General features: G+C 45.6%; 1 protein-coding gene across 1 annotated transcript; it reads left to right on the top strand.

Moving 5' to 3' along the window:
• The first annotated feature begins 17,404 nt into the window (after positions 1 to 17,404).
• LOC121992868 (protein unc-13 homolog) lies at positions 17,405 to 21,159 on the top strand. Its single transcript, XM_042547476.1, has 5 exons — positions 17,405 to 17,971; positions 18,185 to 19,072; positions 19,157 to 19,612; positions 19,696 to 19,882; positions 19,955 to 21,159. The coding sequence occupies exons 1-5, from the start codon at positions 17,474 to 17,476 to the stop codon at positions 20,926 to 20,928; spliced, it is 3,003 nt and encodes a 1,000-aa protein (XP_042403410.1). The 5' UTR covers positions 17,405 to 17,473; the 3' UTR covers positions 20,929 to 21,159.
• The last annotated feature ends 262 nt before the right edge of the window (positions 21,160 to 21,421 follow it).

Raw genomic sequence — 21,421 nt, 5'->3', positions numbered from 1 at the left:
GAGTCGTTAAGAAAGTATAACTTTATTCTCTATGGGCTATGTTACATAAGGTTGATTTTTATTCCGGCTTCCATTTTTTGCAAACCTTAGTGAGAGCTGTGAGGGCATCTTCGGGATCAATAGTTCTTGGTAGTTTGATTACTCAAGTAGCCATTAACTTGGAACTTGATTTAGATGGGTTGGAAGTTATACATGGCAATGATATGATCGACATGGATGCATGTCTTGCTATGAAAATGATTGTTCGGGATGAGAATGGTTTTGCATTTCCTAGGAGGAATGGTTTTCCTTTACCTCTTCCTTGTCCTTCTCGAACTTCAATTCACAACCCAGCTAATTGGGTAATCGTTGATTTAGACCCCGAATATGTCCCTTCCATATCCGGAGACACAGAGCCACACATTGAGCCCTCGACATCTAGACACCCAAGGCCTTCCGGTCATCCGGATCCAGCTAGGCATTCTTTTGCCTATGGTACGGGTCCCTCCAGATTTGATTTTTCTGATTTTCATACTTCTCTAGAATCACTTCATCAGAAGCAAGATGCCCAACGAGAAATGTTAGAGGGTCGCTTCTCTTTATCAAATGACCAGTTTAGAGAGGTACAAAATCACTTTCAGTTCACGAGGAATTTTCAAGGTCAAGTGGATGAATTTGTCGAGGATTATGATACGGATCAAGCTAGAATGAGAGATTTTATGCAAAGCATGAGTGTCACTAGCTAACAAGTAGATGCTTTGTTTGAGTATCATATAATCCTGAGCGAAACTCCAGGTTTTCCTAGTTTTCCCATTGGCCAAACACGTCGTAGGCATCCTTTCCCTCGTCCACCTCCACCTCCACCTCCTCCACTATATTGATTTCATCGGGACGATGAAAAGTTTAAGTCTGGGGGGGGTGTCGAACCTGATTTTTCCTGATTTTTCTTTTTGCATTCTAGTTTTCAATTTTTGCTTATTTTCTGCATGTGTAGTTTTGTTTCTGCATTTTATTTTGATTTGTCTTGCTTTGATTGCTTGAGTTTTGATAGTCACTTGACTATCTTTTGAAAATTTTGTGGCATACATCTTGAGAACATCAAAACTTCACTTATATGCTTTCTTGTCTTCAAGATTAAATGTTAGCACGTTTATTATCTAGATTCAAGATGTTCTAAGTGATGCTAGTAGTATGCTTAATGTACCTCTTTTCTCTATCTTGGGTAGCATAAAATAAGTTAAGTATCTTATGGAGATCAGTTTTAGTTTTGGCTTGACCTTAAGGATCTTATCTTCACTACACCTATACTTGATGCTTGAATGATTGATTTCATTGAAATAGTCATGATTCAACTTGTTTGTTTAGTACTTGGTTTCCATGGTGATTTCTCAAACTTCATTTTAGTTATTGGATGAGGCTCAACTCATGTAAGCTCATTTGGAAAAATCAAAATATCCCAATATTTGTGCTAAAAGTACATTTGTGAATAAGATTTGCACAATGAAAATACTTATGAGAAAAAAAAAGTGTGAAAAAAGCATAAAAAAGTGAATAAGGGATATAAAAAACAATTGTCGTGAGTGAAATCTAGCAAGTCACCCCTTTGAGACCGAGTTAGGTTACTAGGGAAATGACTGCTTAGTTTCTCTTGAGATTGAGCACGCCTTTGAGACCTTGGGTTGATTGAGAAATATGAACCAAGTGTGTGGCAAGTAAGTGTCTATCACTGGTTACTTGTCTATCACTGGAAACATTAGGAATTTAAACTTGATGACGACTTGACTAGCACATAGATTGAAACATGAAGAGTTTTGAGTTGTTTTGTTTGCACTATGCACTAGAGACTTATGCTTGAGCCATACTTAACTTGTTTCCATGATCATGCTTGTTAATGAAACTTTTTGATAGAGTTAGGAGAATGCCATTAGATATATGAGAGCATTGTAGAACATATGAATTTAGATTGTAGCATTTTTCTTGAGGACAAGCAAAGGTTTAAGTCTGGGGGTGTGATGTGCATAGATTGTATATACTTGTTTAGCATGTTTTGACGCACATTCGCATACTTTGTACATGCTTTGTCTACGTATTTTCATACTTCCAGCTTTCCTTTTAGCATATTTACTCTTTCTGTTCGAAGATCTTCTTTTGTGCATTTTCTGTACACAGGAGTCGAATTTGGTGAAGGTTTCATGTTCAAGGCCAAATCTGCAAGCGAAGCAAAGAAGGAAGGCACCATTCTTGTACCTCACACGGCCCTGTCATAGGGGGTTGCCCAGGCCATGTGGAGATCCTTAGCCGTGTAGCTGCAGCAGGAAAGGAAGATGGCTTGGCCGTGTAAACCTCACATGACCCTGCCAAGATTTGAAGCCAAATGGAGCCAGGTCGTGTACACCACCCGACCATGTAAGATTTCTAGAGACTAGGGAGGCCCTGGCCGTGTACACCACACGGTCGTGCAGGGTTTCAAGTGATCAAGAAGGCTCCGGCCGTGTACAACACACGGTCGTGCCAGGTTTCCATAGGCGGAGGCAGTGCGGGCCGTGTAGATCTACACGACCGTGCAAGGGGAGCATTGGCAGAAGCAAGCCACAGCCGTGTCTCACACACGACCATGTGAGATAAGCAGAGAGGGGAGTGAGCCAAGTCGTGTCCCACACACGGCCAGGTTCTAAGGTTGTGTAGCGCCCGAATTTCCCCCTCTATATAAATGTTTCTTCTTCATTTCAAAGGGGATCTTCCCCCTTTTGGGGGGAAACAAGATTTGGGGTGTTCCTTACCATTCTTGGAGGGATTTCTGGCGATCTAAGGGCGGATCTTCACCGAATCGACTCCGGGAAAGCAAGGATTGGATCCGAAGACGTTCTTCTTTGTAGATAAGTTTTCTTTCTCTCTTTTCTTGGATTTGAGGGATAAGAATGCTTGTAATCTTCCTTTCTTGGGATTTCTTTCCTTGTTTTATGGAATAGATTTCTTGTTCTAGGATGGAGGGAGTAATTGTAAGGATGATTTGATGTAAACTCTTGTGGATTTGTCAATTTCCTATTTCTATGATTTTGCCTTGTTTTGTATCTAATTGATCTTGTGTGGATTGTTGTGTTTGGACCTAATTACCATGCTTGATTGAATGTTTGGATATCTTGTGGATCTTGTAGAGATTGTACCTCATTCGATTTTCCGAGGGACGTTCGTGACAGGAACATGCCCGTGTAAGGACGTTTGAGGGATGATCTTGAGGGTGAAATAGGGTTATTCAATGGGGTAGGATAGGTTGTATGAGTTTGTATATTATATCTTGATGCGGTTGAGGAGAGATGAACTCTATGTTGATTTTCCGAGGGGCGCACGTGACAGGCAAGCCCGTGTAAGGACAACATAGATCCATTCCTAATTGATCACATTTAGGTATAGATTTCAATCCTAGGCCGGTTGTCTATTGCAAGAGAGAACCGGCAACCTTCTACAAATGATGGGCAATTGAGGAATAAGATTTGGTAGATCATTTACATTGAACAATCCTTACAAAGAAATCAAAACTCCTAGAACATACCTTTTATCGTCACCCTTATTCTTGTTTCTTATTCTTTCATTTCTTTGTTTACATTTCATAGTCATATTTAGCTTTTGAAAATCAATTGATTAGTTCTTTAGCTAATTCGTGTTGAGACATCTTTAGTGTTTATTCCAGTCCCTGTGGATACGATATCTTTTATTATTACTTACAACATATCCGTATACTTGCGGAGGTCAACACACATGATGATATTTGTTGGAGCAATCCCGATGGTCCACGGGACCATGTGTTTTGGTGTTTGGGCAAAGGGTTTAAGTTAGGTTCACCCTTGTATTTGATATATGTATTTGAGTTGTGCAGGTTTGCAGGATACACATGTGACTCAGGTTGATGGCTTCGGGTCTGGTGAAGGATGGAGCATCTGAGGGACCATGGACAAGGCAGCAAGGACAAGGGCCGAGGGAAGCGACTTCGAGGTATACACGAAGGATGGCATTGGGGACGAGCCGCGGGCTTGAATGCATCCGAGGGACGAGAGCCAAAGGAAGTAGGCTTGAAGGTAAAAGGTCAAAGCTGCAAAGGAAGCATCAAGTGAGTCATAAGGGTGAGGGTACGAGTGCACGAGAGATTGTACTCGGAGTAAAATCCTAGTTTTTAGGGGTTTACTGTAGCAGTACTGTAGCACTACTGTAGCAGTCGACTGCATGTTTTAGCAGTCGACTGGTGCAGTCGACTGGGGCAGTCGACTGGCATCGAACAGAATGTGTGGAATCGAGCCGTTGGGATGTAACGGTCGAATTTCCACAGAGGGCAGTCGACTAGCATAGGCGGGGTTTTCCAACCCGTGGCCTATAAAACCAAAGCTTGGGAGCTTGGTTTGAGTTGACGAAATTAGTGGTGGGTAACCTCTAATTAGTAGTCAACTAGTGCCCTAGCAATCCAAGTGTTCTTGATCGAGTTGTGGCGAGGTTTCTCCACCGACAAGGAGGATTGTGCTAGCCGGAGTTTCCGGGGATTAATCCACCGACGGATTGAGGGATCGTCCACCTTACGGACAGCCGTGGAGTAGGAGCTTTATCTCCAAACCACGTAAATCGGCGTGTGTTGGTTTGTTTGCTCTTTCTTATTCTTGTCTTTAGTTTAGCTTGTTTGTTTTGTATTTCCGCTGCGCAAGCTAACATCGTAGGAGAAGCGAGTATTTGGGGGCGCCGTCTATCCAACCCCCCCTTCAAGCCGGCCACCGATCCCCAACAAGTGGTATCAGAGCAAGGCCGCTCTCCGTCGGACTAACCGCCGAGGAAGCAAAGATGACCGGCTTGATAGATCCGCCAAAGTTCGAAGGAGGAAGCTTATGGGATATCACCTTTTGGATGGTGAAGATGAAGAACTTCTTCGAGACGGATTGGGACACAATGATGGTGGTGGAAGAGCCATTTGATGTCCCTAAAGACAAGAAAGGGAAGAAGCTCCGAACACGATATTGGACGGAGGAGCAAACCTCACGATCGGAGGCAAACTCAAAGGTAATAGCAATTTTAATTGATTTATTGCCTCCTAATGTGATAAGTGGTGTAGGTAAATATGAGAACGCCCATGAATTGTGGAGTAAAGTGAAGAAATTTCCATGGGAGGAACTTTTGCCTACACAAGAAGAAGAAGAAAAATCCGAAGAAAGTGATGAAGTGGTCCAAGAGGAGAAGAAGGACCAATCGGATGTGGAGCCCAAGGAGTTGGGTTTAGTAGCTCAAGAAGAGGAGGTGGAGCAAACGGAAGTTGAGTCACACTCAATATCCGAGGAGGAGAAGGAAGATGAGGTATCATCTACATCCTCAAGAATTGAAGAAAATTCCAAGACAAGTGAAGAAGATGAAGTCTTGGAAGTAAACATAGCAAGCACCTCCATCGAAGTGAAGTCAAAGAACAACATAATTTGCTTCGGATGTAATGAGAAGGGACACTACAAGAGTAGGTGTCCAATGAGTAAGAAGAAGGTATCTCCTAAACTCAATTCAATTCCTTTAGAATCTAATTTGAGTTGTAGGAAGAAGAAGGAGAAGAAGCACATTAGATGCTTCACGTGTGGAGAACTTGGACACTACCACACAAGATGCTCAAGGAAGGGAGAGTTCAAGAAGTTGGAGCATCTAAAGAAGTGGGAGAAGAAGAAGAGGGGCTCATGTCAAGGGGGAGCTCCAAAGGTAAAGGGTAAGGTAAACCCAAATTTAAATTTGAAATCAAATTTAAATTCCTCCATGCATGCTAGGAATAATTGTTATTATTTACCCATGCAAAATTTTGGATTTAAATATCATGATAGGAATAGGGTTAATGTAGATCAAAACCCTAGGAAATCTATGCATGAAAAATCTAGAAACAATAGACCTAGGGAGACCCAAGGCATTAATCCCAAGAAGGGGAGACACATGCCTAGGAAGGGTAGGTCTAGGAATGTCCAATTTGGACAAATTAACTCTAGGGTTAGAAACCTAGAGAAGGAGAATCAAGCTTTAAGGGGAAAGCTTGATAAGTTGGAACAATTCCTTAAGAGATTCAATGTTGGATCTAAGGAATTAAGGATGATGTTGGGTAGCCAAAGACCCAATAATGATAGATCGGGCTTGGGATACCGATCTAGTCCCTCCAAGGCCAATGAGAGTTCATATGCTAGGGTGGCAAATGATCATGGCAAGGGAGAGGTCTCCAAGGCTAAGGGAAAGTCTTATGCTAGGGTTGCATATGACTATAGCAAGGAGAAGTCAATTAATGGCAAGGGAAAGTCATTTAATGGTAAGAAGAAATTAACTAAGGATAAGGTGTCCAAGGTTAAGAAAGTTACGTTTGTAGGCCAAGTGTCACCGGGGGTGGACCGATGTGGCCTAGCCATTGTGGATGAGTCACCTAGGGAGGTGGCTAAGGCTAAGAGCTCTAGGGGGAGCTCAAAGAGTCAATTTGGGACCCATGGCCAATGGATCTCAGGTGGGTTCTACTTGGGGGTCTAGAGGAGCCATGGAGTGTGCCAAGTGGTTTAGAGACGGACTTGAGTCTCAAACCTAGGGAATTGGCACACATGGTTTATGTTTCATGCAAGAAATATGACAATTGGGGTCATATTGCATGATAATTGGTTTTGGAAGTATAGATGCCATATAAACCAATGCTAGGGATGCATTGTGGGTTGGTATGGGCAAATACATCAAGAGGAAGCCAAAACTAGGACTTTAGGTCAAGGTTCAATTGAACTTTTTAGCTAGTTTTGTGTTTTGTGTCAATCTTGGGATTGGTGATAGATATATTTTTATATATATTTTTCCCAAGTAGATATTGATATAATAGACCTCTCCACAAAATTTGGAGATTTTTGGAGGTCTGTGGAATTTCTGGCGCATTTCTGAAGTTGGCCAGAAAAGGTTGATTTTTTCATGAATAATGTACCAGTCGACTGGTACAGTTACCAGTCGACTGGTAACACTGTTCACGAGCACAGAATGTCTCTGTAAGCTCGTTTTCATGGGGGCAGTCGACTGGTACTTCTTGCAGTCGACTGATACCAGTCTGAAAGTGTTTTTAGCACTGGATTTTGACCGGGTCAGCTCATATAGATGTATGAGATTCATGGGGGATACATACATGAGTTTAGGGTCATTTGAATGACAAGTTTTCAATAATTGGGATATTGTTGAAGAACTTTTTGGATGTTAGGCAAAGGGGGAGAAGTAAGGTTTAGTTAGGAAAACTTGAAAGTACCTTTGTGTAGGGGGAGCCTTGGGATAGGTTCTTAAAAAGCCCGTTGTAAAAATCCTAGCTCAATGGAGAGCTTAGGTAAAGGGGGAGCCTTGGGATAGGTCCTTCAAAAGCCTTATGTGGAAAATCCTAGCTCAATGGGAGCTTAGGTGTAGGGGGAGCCTTGGGATAGGTTCTTAAAAAGCCCTGTGCATTGTTTCGGCGGTTGCCAAGTGTGTAGCCTTGGCAACGTAAGTCCATTCGGCGGTATAAGTCCAAGTGTGTAGCCTTGGCATCGTAAGTCCATTGTATTAGCATGTTTATTTGCTATTTATTTTCCCTAACTTAAACGTATTGCCAAACACCAAAAAGGGGGAGATTGTTGGAGCAATCCCGATGGTCCACGGGACCATGTGTTTTGGTGTTTGGGCAAAGGGTTTAAGTTAGGTTCACCCTTGTATTTGATATGTGTATTTGAGTTGTGCAGGTTTGCAGGATACACATGTGACTCAGGTTGATGGCTTCGGGTCTGGTGAAGGATGGAGCATCTGAGGGACCATGGACAAGGCAGCGAGGACAAGGGCCGAGGGAAGCGACTTCGAGGCATACGCGAAGGATGGCATTGGGGACGAGCCGCGGGCTTGAATGCATCCGAGGGACGAGAGCCAAAGGAAGTAGGCTTGAAGGTAAAAGGTCAAAGCTGCAAAGGAAGCATCAAGTGAGTCATAAGGGTGAGGGTACGAGTGCACGAGAGATTGTACTCGGAGTAAAATCCTAGTTTTTAGGGTTTTACTGTAGCAGTACTGTAGCGCTACTGTAGCGCTACTGTAGCAGTACTGTAGCAGTCGACTGCATGTTTTAGCAGTCGACTGGTGCAGTCGACTGGTGCAGTCGACTGGGGCAGTCGACTGGCAGCGAACAGAATGTGTGGAATCGAGCCGTTGGGATGTAACGGTCGAATTTCCACAGAGGGCAGTCGACTGCATGTTTTAGCAGTCGACTGGTAGGCGGGGTTTTCCAACCCGTGGCCTATAAAACCAAAGCTTGGGAGCTTGGTTTGAGTTGACGAAATTAGTGGTGGGTAACCTCTAATTAGTAGTCAACTAGTGCCCTAGCAATCCAAGTGTTCTTGATCGAGTTGTGGCGAGGTTTCTCCACCGACAAGGAGGATTGTGCTAGCCGGAGTTTCCGGGGATTAATCCACCGACGGATTGAGGGATCGTCCACCTTACGGACAGCCGTGGAGTAGGAGCTTTATCTCCGAACCACGTAAATCGGCGTGTGTTGGTTTGTTTGCTCTTTCTTATTCTTGTCTTTAGTTTAGCTTGTTTGTTTTGTATTTCCGCTGCGCAAGCTAACATCGTAGGAGAAGCGAGTATTTGGGGGCGCCGTCTATCCAACCCCCCTTCAAGCCGGCCACCGATCCCCAACAATATTTTCTTTCAGCGGATCCATTTTGATCAGGAGTATGGGGACAAGAGACTCAGTGGAGGATGCCAGAAGAAGTAAGATGACGATGAAGCGCTTGATACTCTCCTCCCCAATCAGAATGAAGGGAGAGTATTTTACGATCAAAATATCTCTCAACATGCTTTTGAAAATGACAAAAAATATCAAAGAGATTAGATTTTTTTTTCATAGGCAAAATCCAAGTGAACTTGTTAAAGTTATCAATAAATTTAACATAATAAAGAAAACCTTGATTAGAAAGAATAGGAGTAGGACCCCATACATCAGAGTGAATAATTTCTAAAAGAAAACTACAGTTGCGAGTAGAGGAAACAAAAGGTAGTTTATGAGATTTCGCTTTCATACAATCTTCACATAAATGAGATAATGACGCTAAAGAAGTTGGTAAACCAAAATGATTAATAATGTTCTGAACAAGACGTAGAGAGGGATGACCAAGACGTGCATGCCATGAGAATTTATCCGTGCGTTCTCCAACAAAGGTTTTGAGAGAGGTGGGTTGAAGATGATAAAGACCATTTTTAGCGTCCCCTCGGAGTAGAATAGTTCCTGTCGCAGGATCCTTCACAAGATAATGATTAGGGTGAAATTTATTATCAAGAGCAAACTGACGAACAGAAAGCAAATTTTTAGTAATAGAAGGAATATGAAGAGTGTTGCGCATGCGAAAAGTACGACCATATGAATGAAAGGATGTGTTTCCAATGTGAGCAATTTGCAAACCTGAGCCATTGCCTATTTGTAGCATGTTGGGTCCATGATAAGGTGAAGCTTCTGTAAAAATATTATACTCTGGTGTAACATGATGAGTGGTTCCATAATCCAAATGTCATCCTGGGGTTTCAGGAACTGATGTCGTTGCATTAGGAGGGATAGAGAGTGAAAATGCTCCAGAATTAGATAATTGAGTACTAGATTGCCAAGATGAGGGAGAGGATCAACTTGATGATATAGGTCCTCCTCAAAAATTTGAATCATATCTTTTATAATAATTTTGAGCATAATAACCATAATTAAAGCAAATCTGACAGCGTCCTCGACCTCGACCCCGGCCTCGAAAACCTCCAAGCTGATTTTGTTGACCATATTGGGGAGGAGGCTGATTATGTTGATCAGGTTGTGGAGCCTTGCTAAGCATATGTGCTGATAAAGATAGAAAATCTTACATCCTTTGAGATTGTATTTGTAGAAGCCTTTCATGAGAGAATAACATACCATGAAACGTTTCAAGTGACACTTGATCCATGCGAGTTGTCACGCTAGGAACAAAAATATCATATTGAAGACCTAAACATGCAAGAACATGCGTTAATAGTTCTGGATCAGAGACTGGATGTCCAATTGCAGCTAGGTTGTTAGCAATGGTCTTGACTGATTGCATATAGTCATTGATGGAGGCTTCTCCTCGTTGTACAGACTCTAATTGTAGACGAAGCTGGAGAACTTGTGCTTGAGAGTGAGATGCAAAAGAATGATCAAGAGCTTCCCAAACCTGGCGCGAAGTGTTGAGTCCAACGAGCATAGGAAGTATAGACTCAGTAATTGATGAAATTAACCAAGTCAAGACAAGTTGATTCTTCTTAAACCAAATACTATAGGATGAATCATCTTTTTGAGGTGAGAATAAACTACCATCAACATGACCAAGTAAATCATGAACACAAAGTAAATGAAGAAATTATAATTTCCATATTAAATAATTATCATGGTCAAGTTTAACGGAGAAAGAAGGAACTATAGGAATTGAAAAAAAAAATATTTTGTGATGATGAAGAGATTTCAGTGGACTCGAGAGAAGACATATTTTTTTTCTCTCTTTTTTTGTTTTTTTTCTCTCGATTTTTTTTTTCTTTCACGATTTTTTTTTTGCCCTCGGTTTTTTTTCCGTGTTTTTTTTCTCTCCTTTGTTTTTTTTCTCTGCTTTTGTTTCCTTTTTTTCTCTCAATTTTAGCCAAACGAAGGAGGAGGGAAAAAAGAAAAAGAAAAAAAACAAAGTAAAAAACCGAACTAGTAGAGGGAAGAGAAAAAAAAATTGTTATTGTAGTTATCAAAGTTCCTGAGGTTGCCGCACCATACTGGTAAGAAAGGACATTGACGATGAGACTACAAGATGTTGATGGAGCACGTTGATCTTTGGGTTGATCCAAGTTGTTGTAGTGCTCCAAGATGTTCACATTGTCTCTGACTAATGCTGTAGAAATCTAGTGTTGGAATTAAGGTGCTGGAAAAGGATTTAAAGAAGGAAGAAGCTAAATTTTGAAGGAAGATAAAGAAAAGGAAGGGATCATGACTCTGATACCATGTAGAAATCAATAAGTAGAGGAAAGAAATAATATAAAATTTTTTGATAATCTTATCATTAAAGTCAATAGCTTATTTATACAAATTGTCCAAAACAATAATGGAAAGATTAAATAAGACATACAATTATAATAATTATAAACATAGTAATAGACTAGACTTGGAAATATTATTTTTACTATTTGATTCATGTCGATCTTGATTGTGTGCCAAATATAATAAATCTCAATTGATTGAAATCAATTAGAGATTATTTCCATTATTATCATTACTCCCCCCGGTCGGGGCATGATCATCCGACCAGCCGATAATATCTGAGCGTTGACCACCTTGACTTTGATCTCTACCGTGGCAACTATCCTCCGCAGGGTGGGGCCCCTCCTTATCACAGCATCACATGTCGCCCCCTCAAATCTAGTCGAAGGAGGTTGTAAGTCCGACTGAGTGGACAAAATTGTCTGTGAAGCTTTCGACCCGATCGGCTCTAACACTCCTTGGTTTCTAATCGGGCTAACGTGGCCCCACGGTCGGCTATGTGATCGCTCTTTGTCGGTCAGCCTGTTGAAGATTGTCGTTCAGCCATAGGTTTGCTTTCTTAAGCCGATCGGCCCAACAAACATTCATACTTGGAAATCTTTTCTTGGGCTTCTTTGGGTGGGTGCGATCCGGGATGACATCAGTTATATTTCTGGGAGACCGTGTAAATCCCGGCTCATGATGGCTGAGCACGACCCATGCCTCCTTAATTGCCTCCCTTAAATGTCGACCCGTGGTAAGGCGCCACGCGTCCTGCACGTTGCCGCCGCACACTTGACATGACAGGTAGATATCCGCTGACGATGTGGCATTTGACCCTTCAAATTCAATGGCCTGCTTTTTGCCTGGGTTTCCGCAACCTAGATCGGTCGGCCTCGAGGCTTATAAGCCCGTGTGCATCGGCCTCTCCTCCTTTGCATCTCTGTCTTCGAGCTCTTCGGCAATAACTCAGTTTCTATGCTCCGGCGACATTCTTCCTTTCTTGCTCCTCCGGCGACCTTCCAATAAGCTTCCTTCCCATCGCCTATCACCTTCTTCCGCTGTACTTCCCCGTCTTCGAGTTTTTCGATGTTTCTTCGTCTATGTTCCGACGATATTTTTCCAGTAGGCTTTCTTCCCCTCACATCTTTTCATTCTCCTTTATTTTTACAATGGTGAGTTTCCCACAGCTGCATGTCGACATCCCTAGGCTTTGGTACACCTTTACTGAGTCCAGGTTTAACGTCGAGGGCGATGAGAGTCTGACCTCCACCTTTGAGTTTCCTTTTGGATACAAAATTATTCTTCCTTCTCCTTCCGATCGACCAAACTCTCCGCCGCCCGGCTGTCTTACCTTCTTTAGGGATCAATTTACCGTCGATCTGCGGTTTCCTATTCATCCCTTCTTTCCCGCCGTTTATAAATACTTTCGCATCTCCCTTCATCAATTAATGTCGAACTCCTTTCGGCTATTGTGCGGGATAGTTGTTCTATTCCGCCTGCACTGCATTCCTCTCACTCCCTAGATTTTCCACTATTTTTATTCCCCGAAAGTGTCCGAGCCGAGGACTTTTCTTTTCCAAGCCCGAGTGAGTTTAGTTTTCTTTGACAAAATGCCGACCTCTGACAAGCATTGGAGGGAATACTTCTTTTTTGTACGTCTTCCCGATCGGCTAGACTTCCCGATCCATTGACAACTCGAAATAGCGAGTCAGCCTCCCTTGAAATAGTACAAGAGTCAATCGGACTATCTCAATGCAGCTTTAATGTTGGTCGGTCAGAAATATGACATCCACAAGCTGCTGCTGGAGGGTGTCCTCTACATTTTCGGCCTGAGTCCGATCCACACCCGGCTTCCGTCCAGCCTAGGTATGTAACTTCTTCACTTCTTCATTTGATTCTAACTGATTTTTTTTCCTCTTTTGCAGCTGAAGTTATGATACGTGCGCGTTTGGTCGGTAAGGCTAAGCTTGCGGATGCTGCAATCTATGCGCCGGCTATGGAGGAGTTGGAGAGTCACGGTCTACAGCCGGTCGGTTCTCATGAAGACCCACAAGACAAGATCAAAGCAGCTCCAGTCTTGATGAGCTGAGGGGCAGCCAGCCGGACACCTAGTGGTGGAGCGGTTGGTGGGTCACAACCTCCCTCCGAACGGCATCTGGCCATTCAAGTTGAGGGGGTGTCAGGCTCGACCTCCTCAGGAAAGCCGCTGATCAGGCGTAAGAGGTGCCGAGCGGAGCCCTCATCACGCTCCGCATCCTCGGTGGTGTAGTCCGTCGAACAGGTTGAAACTTCAACCCCCCGCTCCAGTTCAAGAGACTGCTGCCCCCACATTGTCTGATCGGACGCCATCATTATCCGATCTTCCGCAAGGGACTCTCTGCGCCGCTAGTGGCCTTCATGCCACCACCATCAAAGGTCAAAAAATCTAGCATCTGTCCGGTATCCTTGTCTCGGTCGTCCGGACGAGCGACCTCGGCCCAGTCAGTCCTGAGCAGCCAGCGCCATATAACGACGATTCTCCATCTGTCGGTTGAAGAATGGCGCGAGTCGACTATCGCTGAATCCTGAGCCCCCGAGCACCAAATAATTATCTAGGGGCCGCTCACCCAGATATGGGCTAACGGCCGAGCCCGTGCAACGATGATGCCTCCGGGAGTGCTTGTGGACAGCCACACCCAGATGTCCACAGGGGTAAGTGTTGTGTCTTATTGTATTTTCTCCATTTATCCTCGGTCGACACTTATACTTTCTTGGTTATTCGCAGTATTTGGTAGAGAGTCTGGCCATATGTCAGAGGCTCGCATTTTTTTAGGAGGAAGTCAAGAAGATGAAGGCGTCGAACGGCCAATCCTCTGCCTCTCAGGAGCAGACAAATGCTGAGGTGGCTAAGCTGAGTGTTGATCTGGAGAAGAGCACTGCGCTGCTCGAGGCCGAGCGGGAAAAGAGTGCAAAATAGGCCTCTCTGTTGGCTCGGCTTAACAAGCAAGTCATTACCTTTGACGCCAAGATCGAATCGACCAATGCGAGGAAACTCCGGGACATCGAAGACCTGGACTTGAAGAATAAAGAAGCCCGGCCCCTCGCTAAGAAACTTAAAGAAGCCGAAGATTTTTTGGTCGTCGAACGGAAGAGCCGATCGACCGAAGAAACTGCCCTTCGAGGCCAACTCTCCGTAAAAAATGATGAGCTGGCCACCGCAAAGGATGAGTTGGAGGCCTTTCGAGCGGCCTTAAAAACTTATCAAGATATCGAGCCTAGCCGGTTTGAGGCTATGAGGAGGAACTACATCTGCTCGGACACTTTCAATGACAAGGTCGCCGACCGAGCACTTCGCCTGTTCGACCTGGCGATCGAAGGGACGTTCGGCCAACTCTAGGCAGGCGGCTACCCCTCTACTGCTTTATCGAGTAAGGTCATCAGTCGGGAAAAGCTGACCGAATCACTGCTCGATAATGCCTTAGATTACCTTGAGTGAGGTTGATAGTTCCACCTTTGTAAAATTTTGAAGTTTCAATGAATGCTTGCCCGTTCGGCTAAGCTTTTTCATCTTCTAGTATTTATTTTTTCAACTCGTCTTTCAAACACTGAATAAACTTGTGGTCATGTGATTCCTCCGATCGGCAACGACTAGTCTACCTAGCCGATCGATCCATTTCATTTTCGGAGTTTATGATTCTGCAACCTTCCGATTGGTGATGGCAGTATTTTGAAGAATAGTCTCGAACGATCACTGTATTTTAAAGACTTGGACCTTTTGAGTAGTTCGTGTTCATGGTCGGTCGTTCATCATTCTTGAGTTATAAGATCGTCGCTTAACCATTCATCGAGCCAAGGTCGTCGCTCAACTGTTGGGGGAGACGAGGGTATCACCAAGTGCCGCTCGCTCGAGAAGACCAGGAGAAAGTCAGCTTCATTATGGCCGACGGAATGTACTGCTACAACGTCATGTCGTTCAGACTCAAGAACGTCGGAGACACTTACCAGAGGTTGATGAACATGGTGTTCCGATGACAGATTGATTGTAATATGGAGGTATACGTCGACAACATATTAATAAAATCCTTCCGAGCTGTTGACCTATGCGCAGATATTGAGGAGACCTGCCGAATGCTGAGGGCTTATGGAATAAAGCTGAACCCGAGCAAGTGTCTGTTCGACGCGAAGAGTGGCCGCTTCCTGGGTTACATCGTCACCAAGCAAGGCATTAAAGCCAATCCAAGCAAAGTCAAAGTGTTGCAAGACATGCTGCCGCCTCGGAAGTTGAAGGAAGCTCAAAGGCTGACCGGTCGGATCACGACGCTGTCCAGATTCATATCCAAGTCGTCCGATCAGAGCCTGCCATTCTTCAAAGTACTTCGTCGAGCTACAAAATTCCAGTGGGGCGCCGAGTGCGATCGGGCATTGGAAGAGCTTAAGGAATATCTTAACTCTTTGCCTATATTAGCCAAGCCAATTGTTGATAAGCTGCTCTGGATCTCTTTATCATCAAACGAGTATGTAGTTGGGTCAGCTTTAGTTAGGTAGAATGGCCAAGAGCAATAGCCTGTATATTTTTTAAGTCATATATTAAAGGATGCTGACTCTCACTACATCGGTCTGGAAAAATTAGCTTATGCTTTGATTCTCGCCGCTTCCTAGGTTACATCGTCAGCGAGCAGGGCATTAAAGCCAATGCAAGTAAAGTTAGAGCGTTGCAAGACATGCCGCCATCTCGGAACTTGAAGGAAGCTCAAAGGCTGACCAGTGGGATCACGGCACTGTCAAAATTCATACCTAAGTTGTCCGACCGGAACCTACCATTATTCAAAGTGCTTCGTCGAGCTACAAAATTCCAGTGGGACGTTGAGTGAGATCGGGAATTGGAAGAGCTTAAGGAATATCTTAACTCCTTGCCTGTATTAGCTAAGCCAATTGTTGGTGAGCCACTCTAAATCTATTTATCATCCAACGAGTATGCGGTTGGATCGGCTCTAGTTACGCAGAACGGTAAAGAGCAACATCCTATATACTTTTTAAGCCATATATTAAAGGATGCAGAGTTTCGCTACACCGGTCTAGAAAAATTAGCTTATGCTTTGATTCTCGTCGCTCGGAGGCTTCGTCTATATTTCCTCGCATACTCAATCATCGTGCTGACTAACAACTCCTTAGTACAGCTCCTTGGAAGCTCCTTGCAAATCTATTCATGCTTTTGGCTACATCAAAATCAAGTTTCGGAGCTCTATATTCCGAGGGCTTCAACGGGCGAAGGAGCTCCTTGGGACGACGCCAAATATGATCATGCCCGAAAGTCGATGCAATGGAAAGCTAGAGACGTGGCGCTCCCGTTGACCATATGTAGACTCCGCTTCGACCTACAACATATATTACGTCAGTGCCGAGCCAGGGAAAGGGTCCCCTGCGTTGGCCTTCCGATGCTCAAGTCAATCACCTACGATGAAGTAGAAGGCATAGCAATAACAAGAATGAACAGTAGCACGAATAGTGTCTATTGCATATTGCGTACCTCTGTCGATGCCGGGACCCCCTTTATATAGAACTCCTGTAGTGTGCATACACGCTCCCCAAGGCGAGCACGCTTCTCAAAGTTTTTCCTGAAAAGATTTGTCAGTAAAGTGTCCCTGACATAGTACCTTAACAGGCCGAGCATATCTCTGAAGTAACAGTGGAAGCTTCCGCCGTACGATCTTCTAGTTGTTCATGTCCGGTGTCAGTGGCACTAACTCCCAAAAGAATGTCGATGGATAACAGAGAGAGTATGCTGTCATGCTGAGCAGGTGGGCCACTCGGCCAGAACTTTGCTGTTCCTATGTCTCGTCTGCTCGGCCGAAACTTCACTATTCCTGTGCATGTGTCCGCTCGGTCGTAACTCCACTGTTCTTGTGTCTCGTCTGGTCGGCCGTAGCTCCGTTGTTCTTGCGTCTCATCCGGTTGGCTAGAGCTCCACTGTGCCAATATCGAGTCCTATCGCAAGGTCGAGCGAGGTAGCTGCTCAGCCCGGCTTTCATACATCGTCTCCTCTTCCGTCCAACGTCTGCTACTCCCTTGAGCGTCGGTCATTTTACACTTCCCCGTGTCAAATGCGGGATCGGATCGGAACCTTCTCCCCTCGGTCGGGGCATGATCGTCCGACCGGCCGATCATATCTGAATGTTGACCGCCTTGACTTTGACATCCACTGTGATAGCTATTCTCCGCGAGACGGACCCCTCCTTATCACCACATCAATTATTAATAGAATAAATATTTGATTGAGTTTAACTAAATTAAGATAAAAACAAGGTATTTTTTTTTCTTTAAAAAATATATTTTTTAAAAAAAAACAAATATTCCAATTTCCGCGCAACGGGCCAACGATTTCCTTTTCCCTCCTCCATTTCCTCTTCGCCCTCCAATCCCAACGACGACGGTGGAGCCCATCATGTCTCTCCGCCCCTCACTCGCCGCAGCCTGACCCGTCACCACCGGACAATGGGCCGCCACCACAGCCCCTCCCTCTCCACCGCCTCGGCCTCCGACACCAACGCCGATGCGGACTTCGACGCCGTCGTCGAAAGCCCCTTCGGGCGGATCGACTCCCTCACGCGATCCGACATCCGCGAGGCGGCGTACGAGCTCTTCTTCATGTCGTGCCGATCGTCGCCGGGCTTCGGAGGCATCAAGAGCTCCATCAACTACCACCCGGCGGTGGAGGGCGGCGGCGGCAATGGTGGGGGAGGGGAACCACCAGGATCCCCCAAGATCTGCTCAGGGATGACGGTGCCGAACAGCAGGATCAAGAAGGCATTGGGGCTCTCGACACGGAGGTCGTCCCCGATGAGGAAAGGCATGCTGAATGGGGTCTCTAACTCGCCTGGGAAGGCGAAGCGGCCGATGACGTCGGCGGAGATCATGCGATTGCAAATGTGCGTCCCGGAGCATAGCGATCACCGACTAAGGAAGACCCTCATGCGAACCCTAGTTGGACAGGTGAGGCCATGCATCTCCAATCTTTTCCCCCAAACTTGCCCATTTTTTCCCCAGTAATAGAAAATTCATCCAACATTCAAGATCAATTTTTTTTTGTTTGTTTGTTTTGGTTGTAAGCTTCCAAAACTTGATTTTGATGTAGCCAAAAGCATGAATAGATTTGCAAAAAATATAAAAAAAAAAGTTGTTTATTTCCAATTTTTGTGTTAGCAGACGAGTAGAAAGGCAGAGACGATCATTCTTCCTCTGGAGCTCCTTCGCCAGTTGAAGCCCTCGGAATTCTACGACGCACAGGAATACCATCAATGGCAGCGGCGGCAGCTCAAGCTCCTCGAGGCAGGCCTCCTCTTGTACCCTTCGCAGCCCGTCGACCGCCAAAATCCCGCCGCCGTGCGTCTGCTAGACATCATCAAGGCCACCGAGAACAGACCCATCGACACCAGCAAGAACTCCGAGGTCATGCGCATGCTCTGCAACTCTGTCATCGCCTTAGCTTGGCGTAACTCCGGCACCGGTTCCTCCTCAGAAAGTTGCCACTGGGTGGACGGCTACCCGGTGAACATCCACCTCTACCTCGCCCTGCTCCGTTCCATCTTCGACCTCCGCGAAGAAACCGTGGTCTTAGACGAGGTGGACGAGCTGATTGAGCTGATGAAGAAGACATGGTCGAGCTTGGGAATAAACAGGATGATCCACAATGTTTGCTTTGCTTGGGTTTTCTTCCAACAGTACGTCGAGACCAGGCAAAATGAGCCGGATCTACTTGGAGCCGCGGTGACGATACTAGTCGAGGTTGCTCATGACGCGAAGAAGCCCAATCCCGAAGCTAACTACACAAAGCTCTTGTTCGGTTCACTCAGTACCATGTATGGTTGGGCAGAGAAGATGATGTTGGATTACCAAGAGTACTTCGACAAGGACACCATCACGAACATGGAACATGTTCTTACCCTGGTGATCTCCACCTCGAAGATAATCGGTGAAGATCTTTCAAGTGAAGTGATCTTTGCAGACAACAATCCTGTCGAAACGGGGGCAAATACATCGACAAAGAAAGTGGATTACTTCATAAAGTCTTCCATAAGAAACGCATTCACCAAGGTACTTTTTCTTTCTTTCTTTCTTTCTGGTGTGACTTCGAGGCTCATAAAATATTGCTCCTGTTTGATTAGAATTTCATGGTAGATGTTAGAACACGGAGCAGCCGCCCAAAACGATAGCATGATTGTCAAAGTAGACGAAGATCCGAGCAACATTATGATCCATCTCGCTAACGATACGGAAGAAATGGCAAAGCTAGGGAAGGAAGTATTTGGGCCCGTGCTGAAGAAATGGCACCCGATGCCAATTGCCGTGGCGGTGGTGACCATCCACAGCTGCTTTGGGATTGTGCTAAAGCAGTTCTTGGCCAAGGTCTCCATCCTAACCAATGAGGTAGTCCAGGTGTTGCTAGCTTCAGGGAAGCTGGAGAAGTTCCTGGTGCAACTGGCAGTCGACGACTCCGAAGACGGAGGGGAGGCAGCACTGAGGGACGTGGTGCCTTACGAAGTCGATTCGATCGTCGGAAGCCTTCTCAGGAAATGGATAGAAGAGAGGTTACGGCGAGGAAAGGATTGCGTTGATAGAGCCAAAGAAGTTGAGGTGAGAAATGAATGATATCCACCACTGGATGCCGTTGGTTGCATCGACTCTTTAAGATTCACAGACTTTTTCTCGTCTTGAAGACCTGGACGCCGGTATCAAATAACGAACCGTATGCTCGATCTTCCATGGATTTGATGAAGCTAGCGAAGGTGACTTTTGACGAGTTCTTCGTGATCCCTGTCGGAATCCAAGATCACATGGTTCAATACCTTGCCGATGGCTTGGACATGCTGTTCCATGACTACATAGCCTTCGTTTCTGCATGTGGTATTTGTCTTCGATTGCAATTTGATTTGATCATGAAATTTAATGTCAGCAATTAATTCATTGATTGTTTAGGGACGAAGCAAAGCTACATGCCCAGCCTCCCTCCACTCACCAGGTGCAACCAGGACTCCCAATTCAGGAAGCTATGGAAGAAGACGGCCAATTGCAGGGCCGGCGCCGGCGGCCGGCAGAAGAGGAGGAAGGGCCGGGCCAACAACTCCGACCACCCGCGGCCGTGCACTAGCCGTGGCACACAGCGGCTTTACATCCGCCTCAACTCCCTCCACTACCTCTTCGCCAACATCCACGCCCTGGACAAGTCGCTCACCTTCGCGCGCAGCGGGCTCTCCCCCTCCGGCCGGCCGCGCCACCTGGCGTCGGCGCACCACTTCGAGCTCGCCCGGTCGGCGGCCCAGTCGGCTATCAGCCACGTGGCGGAGGTCGCGGCGTACCGCCTCATCTTCCTCGACTCCCGCTTCTCGCTCTACGAAGGGTTGTACGTGGAGAGCGTGGGCGGGGCGAGGATCCGCCCGGCGCTCCGCACCCTGAAGCAGAACCTGACGCTGCTGGTGTCGATCTTGACGGACCGCGCGCAGCCGGCGGCGATGAAGGAGGTGATGCGGGCGACGTTCGAGGCGTTCTTGATGGTCCTCTTGGCCGGGGGGCCGGAGCGCGCCTTCGAGCGGGAGGACTACGCGGCCGTGCTGGAGGACTTCCGGAGCTTGAAGCGGGCGTTCTGCACCTGCGGGGAGGGGCTGGTGGCGGAGGAGGTGCTGGGGCGGGAGTCCGAGGTGGTGGAGGGAATCGTGGCCCTCATGGGGTTGCCCACCGAGAGGCTGATCGAGGATTTCAGCATCGCGGCGTACGAGGCGAGCGGCCTCGGGTTGGTCGGCGAGGGAGCCGGGTCGAAATTGCCGATGCCGCCGACGACGGGCAGGTGGAATCGGGCCGACCCAAACACGGTGCTCCGGGTGATCTGCTACAGGGACGACGACATGGCCAACCAGTTCTTGAAGCGGACGTTCGATCTGGCCAAGAGAAGATGAAGAAGAAGAGGAAGACAGAAGGGTCTGAAACTTTACTTGAAAGGGAGGTGAAACTCTGGGGCAGGCATAATGTACAGTACAGTACAATACAGTTGTGATCAGAACTTGCATGAGCATTTCCATTGTCTTCATTTTGTCATCTGATCTAAATCTTTCCGAGTGGTGAAATTATGGGCATCGACTTACATTATTTATTTGGCAAAATAAAAGGACGAGAGGAGATTGATTGATTGATTAGTTTCGTATCCGACATGGATTTTGCTTCAGCTCTTCGAGTTAGTTTTTTTCTTCAAAAGTTGCCATCCACCGATAAGAAAAATAACTTGTGTTTTTTTTTTCCTCGAATCCCGTTGATAAATTTTAAAATTATCAACTCGTGGAGGTAAATTTTAAAATTATTAAATTATGAATTTAAAAAATCCTTCCTCTCAACAAATTGATGAGAATATGAATATAATTAAAAAAAATAATCAAACATATAAGACCTAACTTT

The sequence above is a fragment of the Zingiber officinale genome, chromosome 6B (genome assembly GCF_018446385.1).
Source record: "Zingiber officinale cultivar Zhangliang chromosome 6B, Zo_v1.1, whole genome shotgun sequence".
Classification (NCBI taxonomy): domain Eukaryota; kingdom Viridiplantae; phylum Streptophyta; class Magnoliopsida; order Zingiberales; family Zingiberaceae; genus Zingiber; species Zingiber officinale.
This window is presented reverse-complemented; position numbering and strand designations above follow the sequence as displayed.

What these genes read in the sequence shown, in the direction of transcription:
- LOC121992868 (XM_042547476.1), top strand. Translation starts at nt 17,474, where the DNA reads ATGGGCCGCCACCACAGCCCCTCCCTCTCCACCGCCTCGGCCTCCGAC. An exon ending in TGCGAACCCTAGTTGGACAG is followed by an intron (nt 17,972 to 18,184) that starts GTGAGGCCATGC and finishes TTGTGTTAGCAG; the next exon opens with ACGAGTAGAAAGGCAGAGAC. An exon ending in TAAGAAACGCATTCACCAAG is followed by an intron (nt 19,073 to 19,156) that starts GTACTTTTTCTT and finishes ATTTCATGGTAG; the next exon opens with ATGTTAGAACACGGAGCAGC.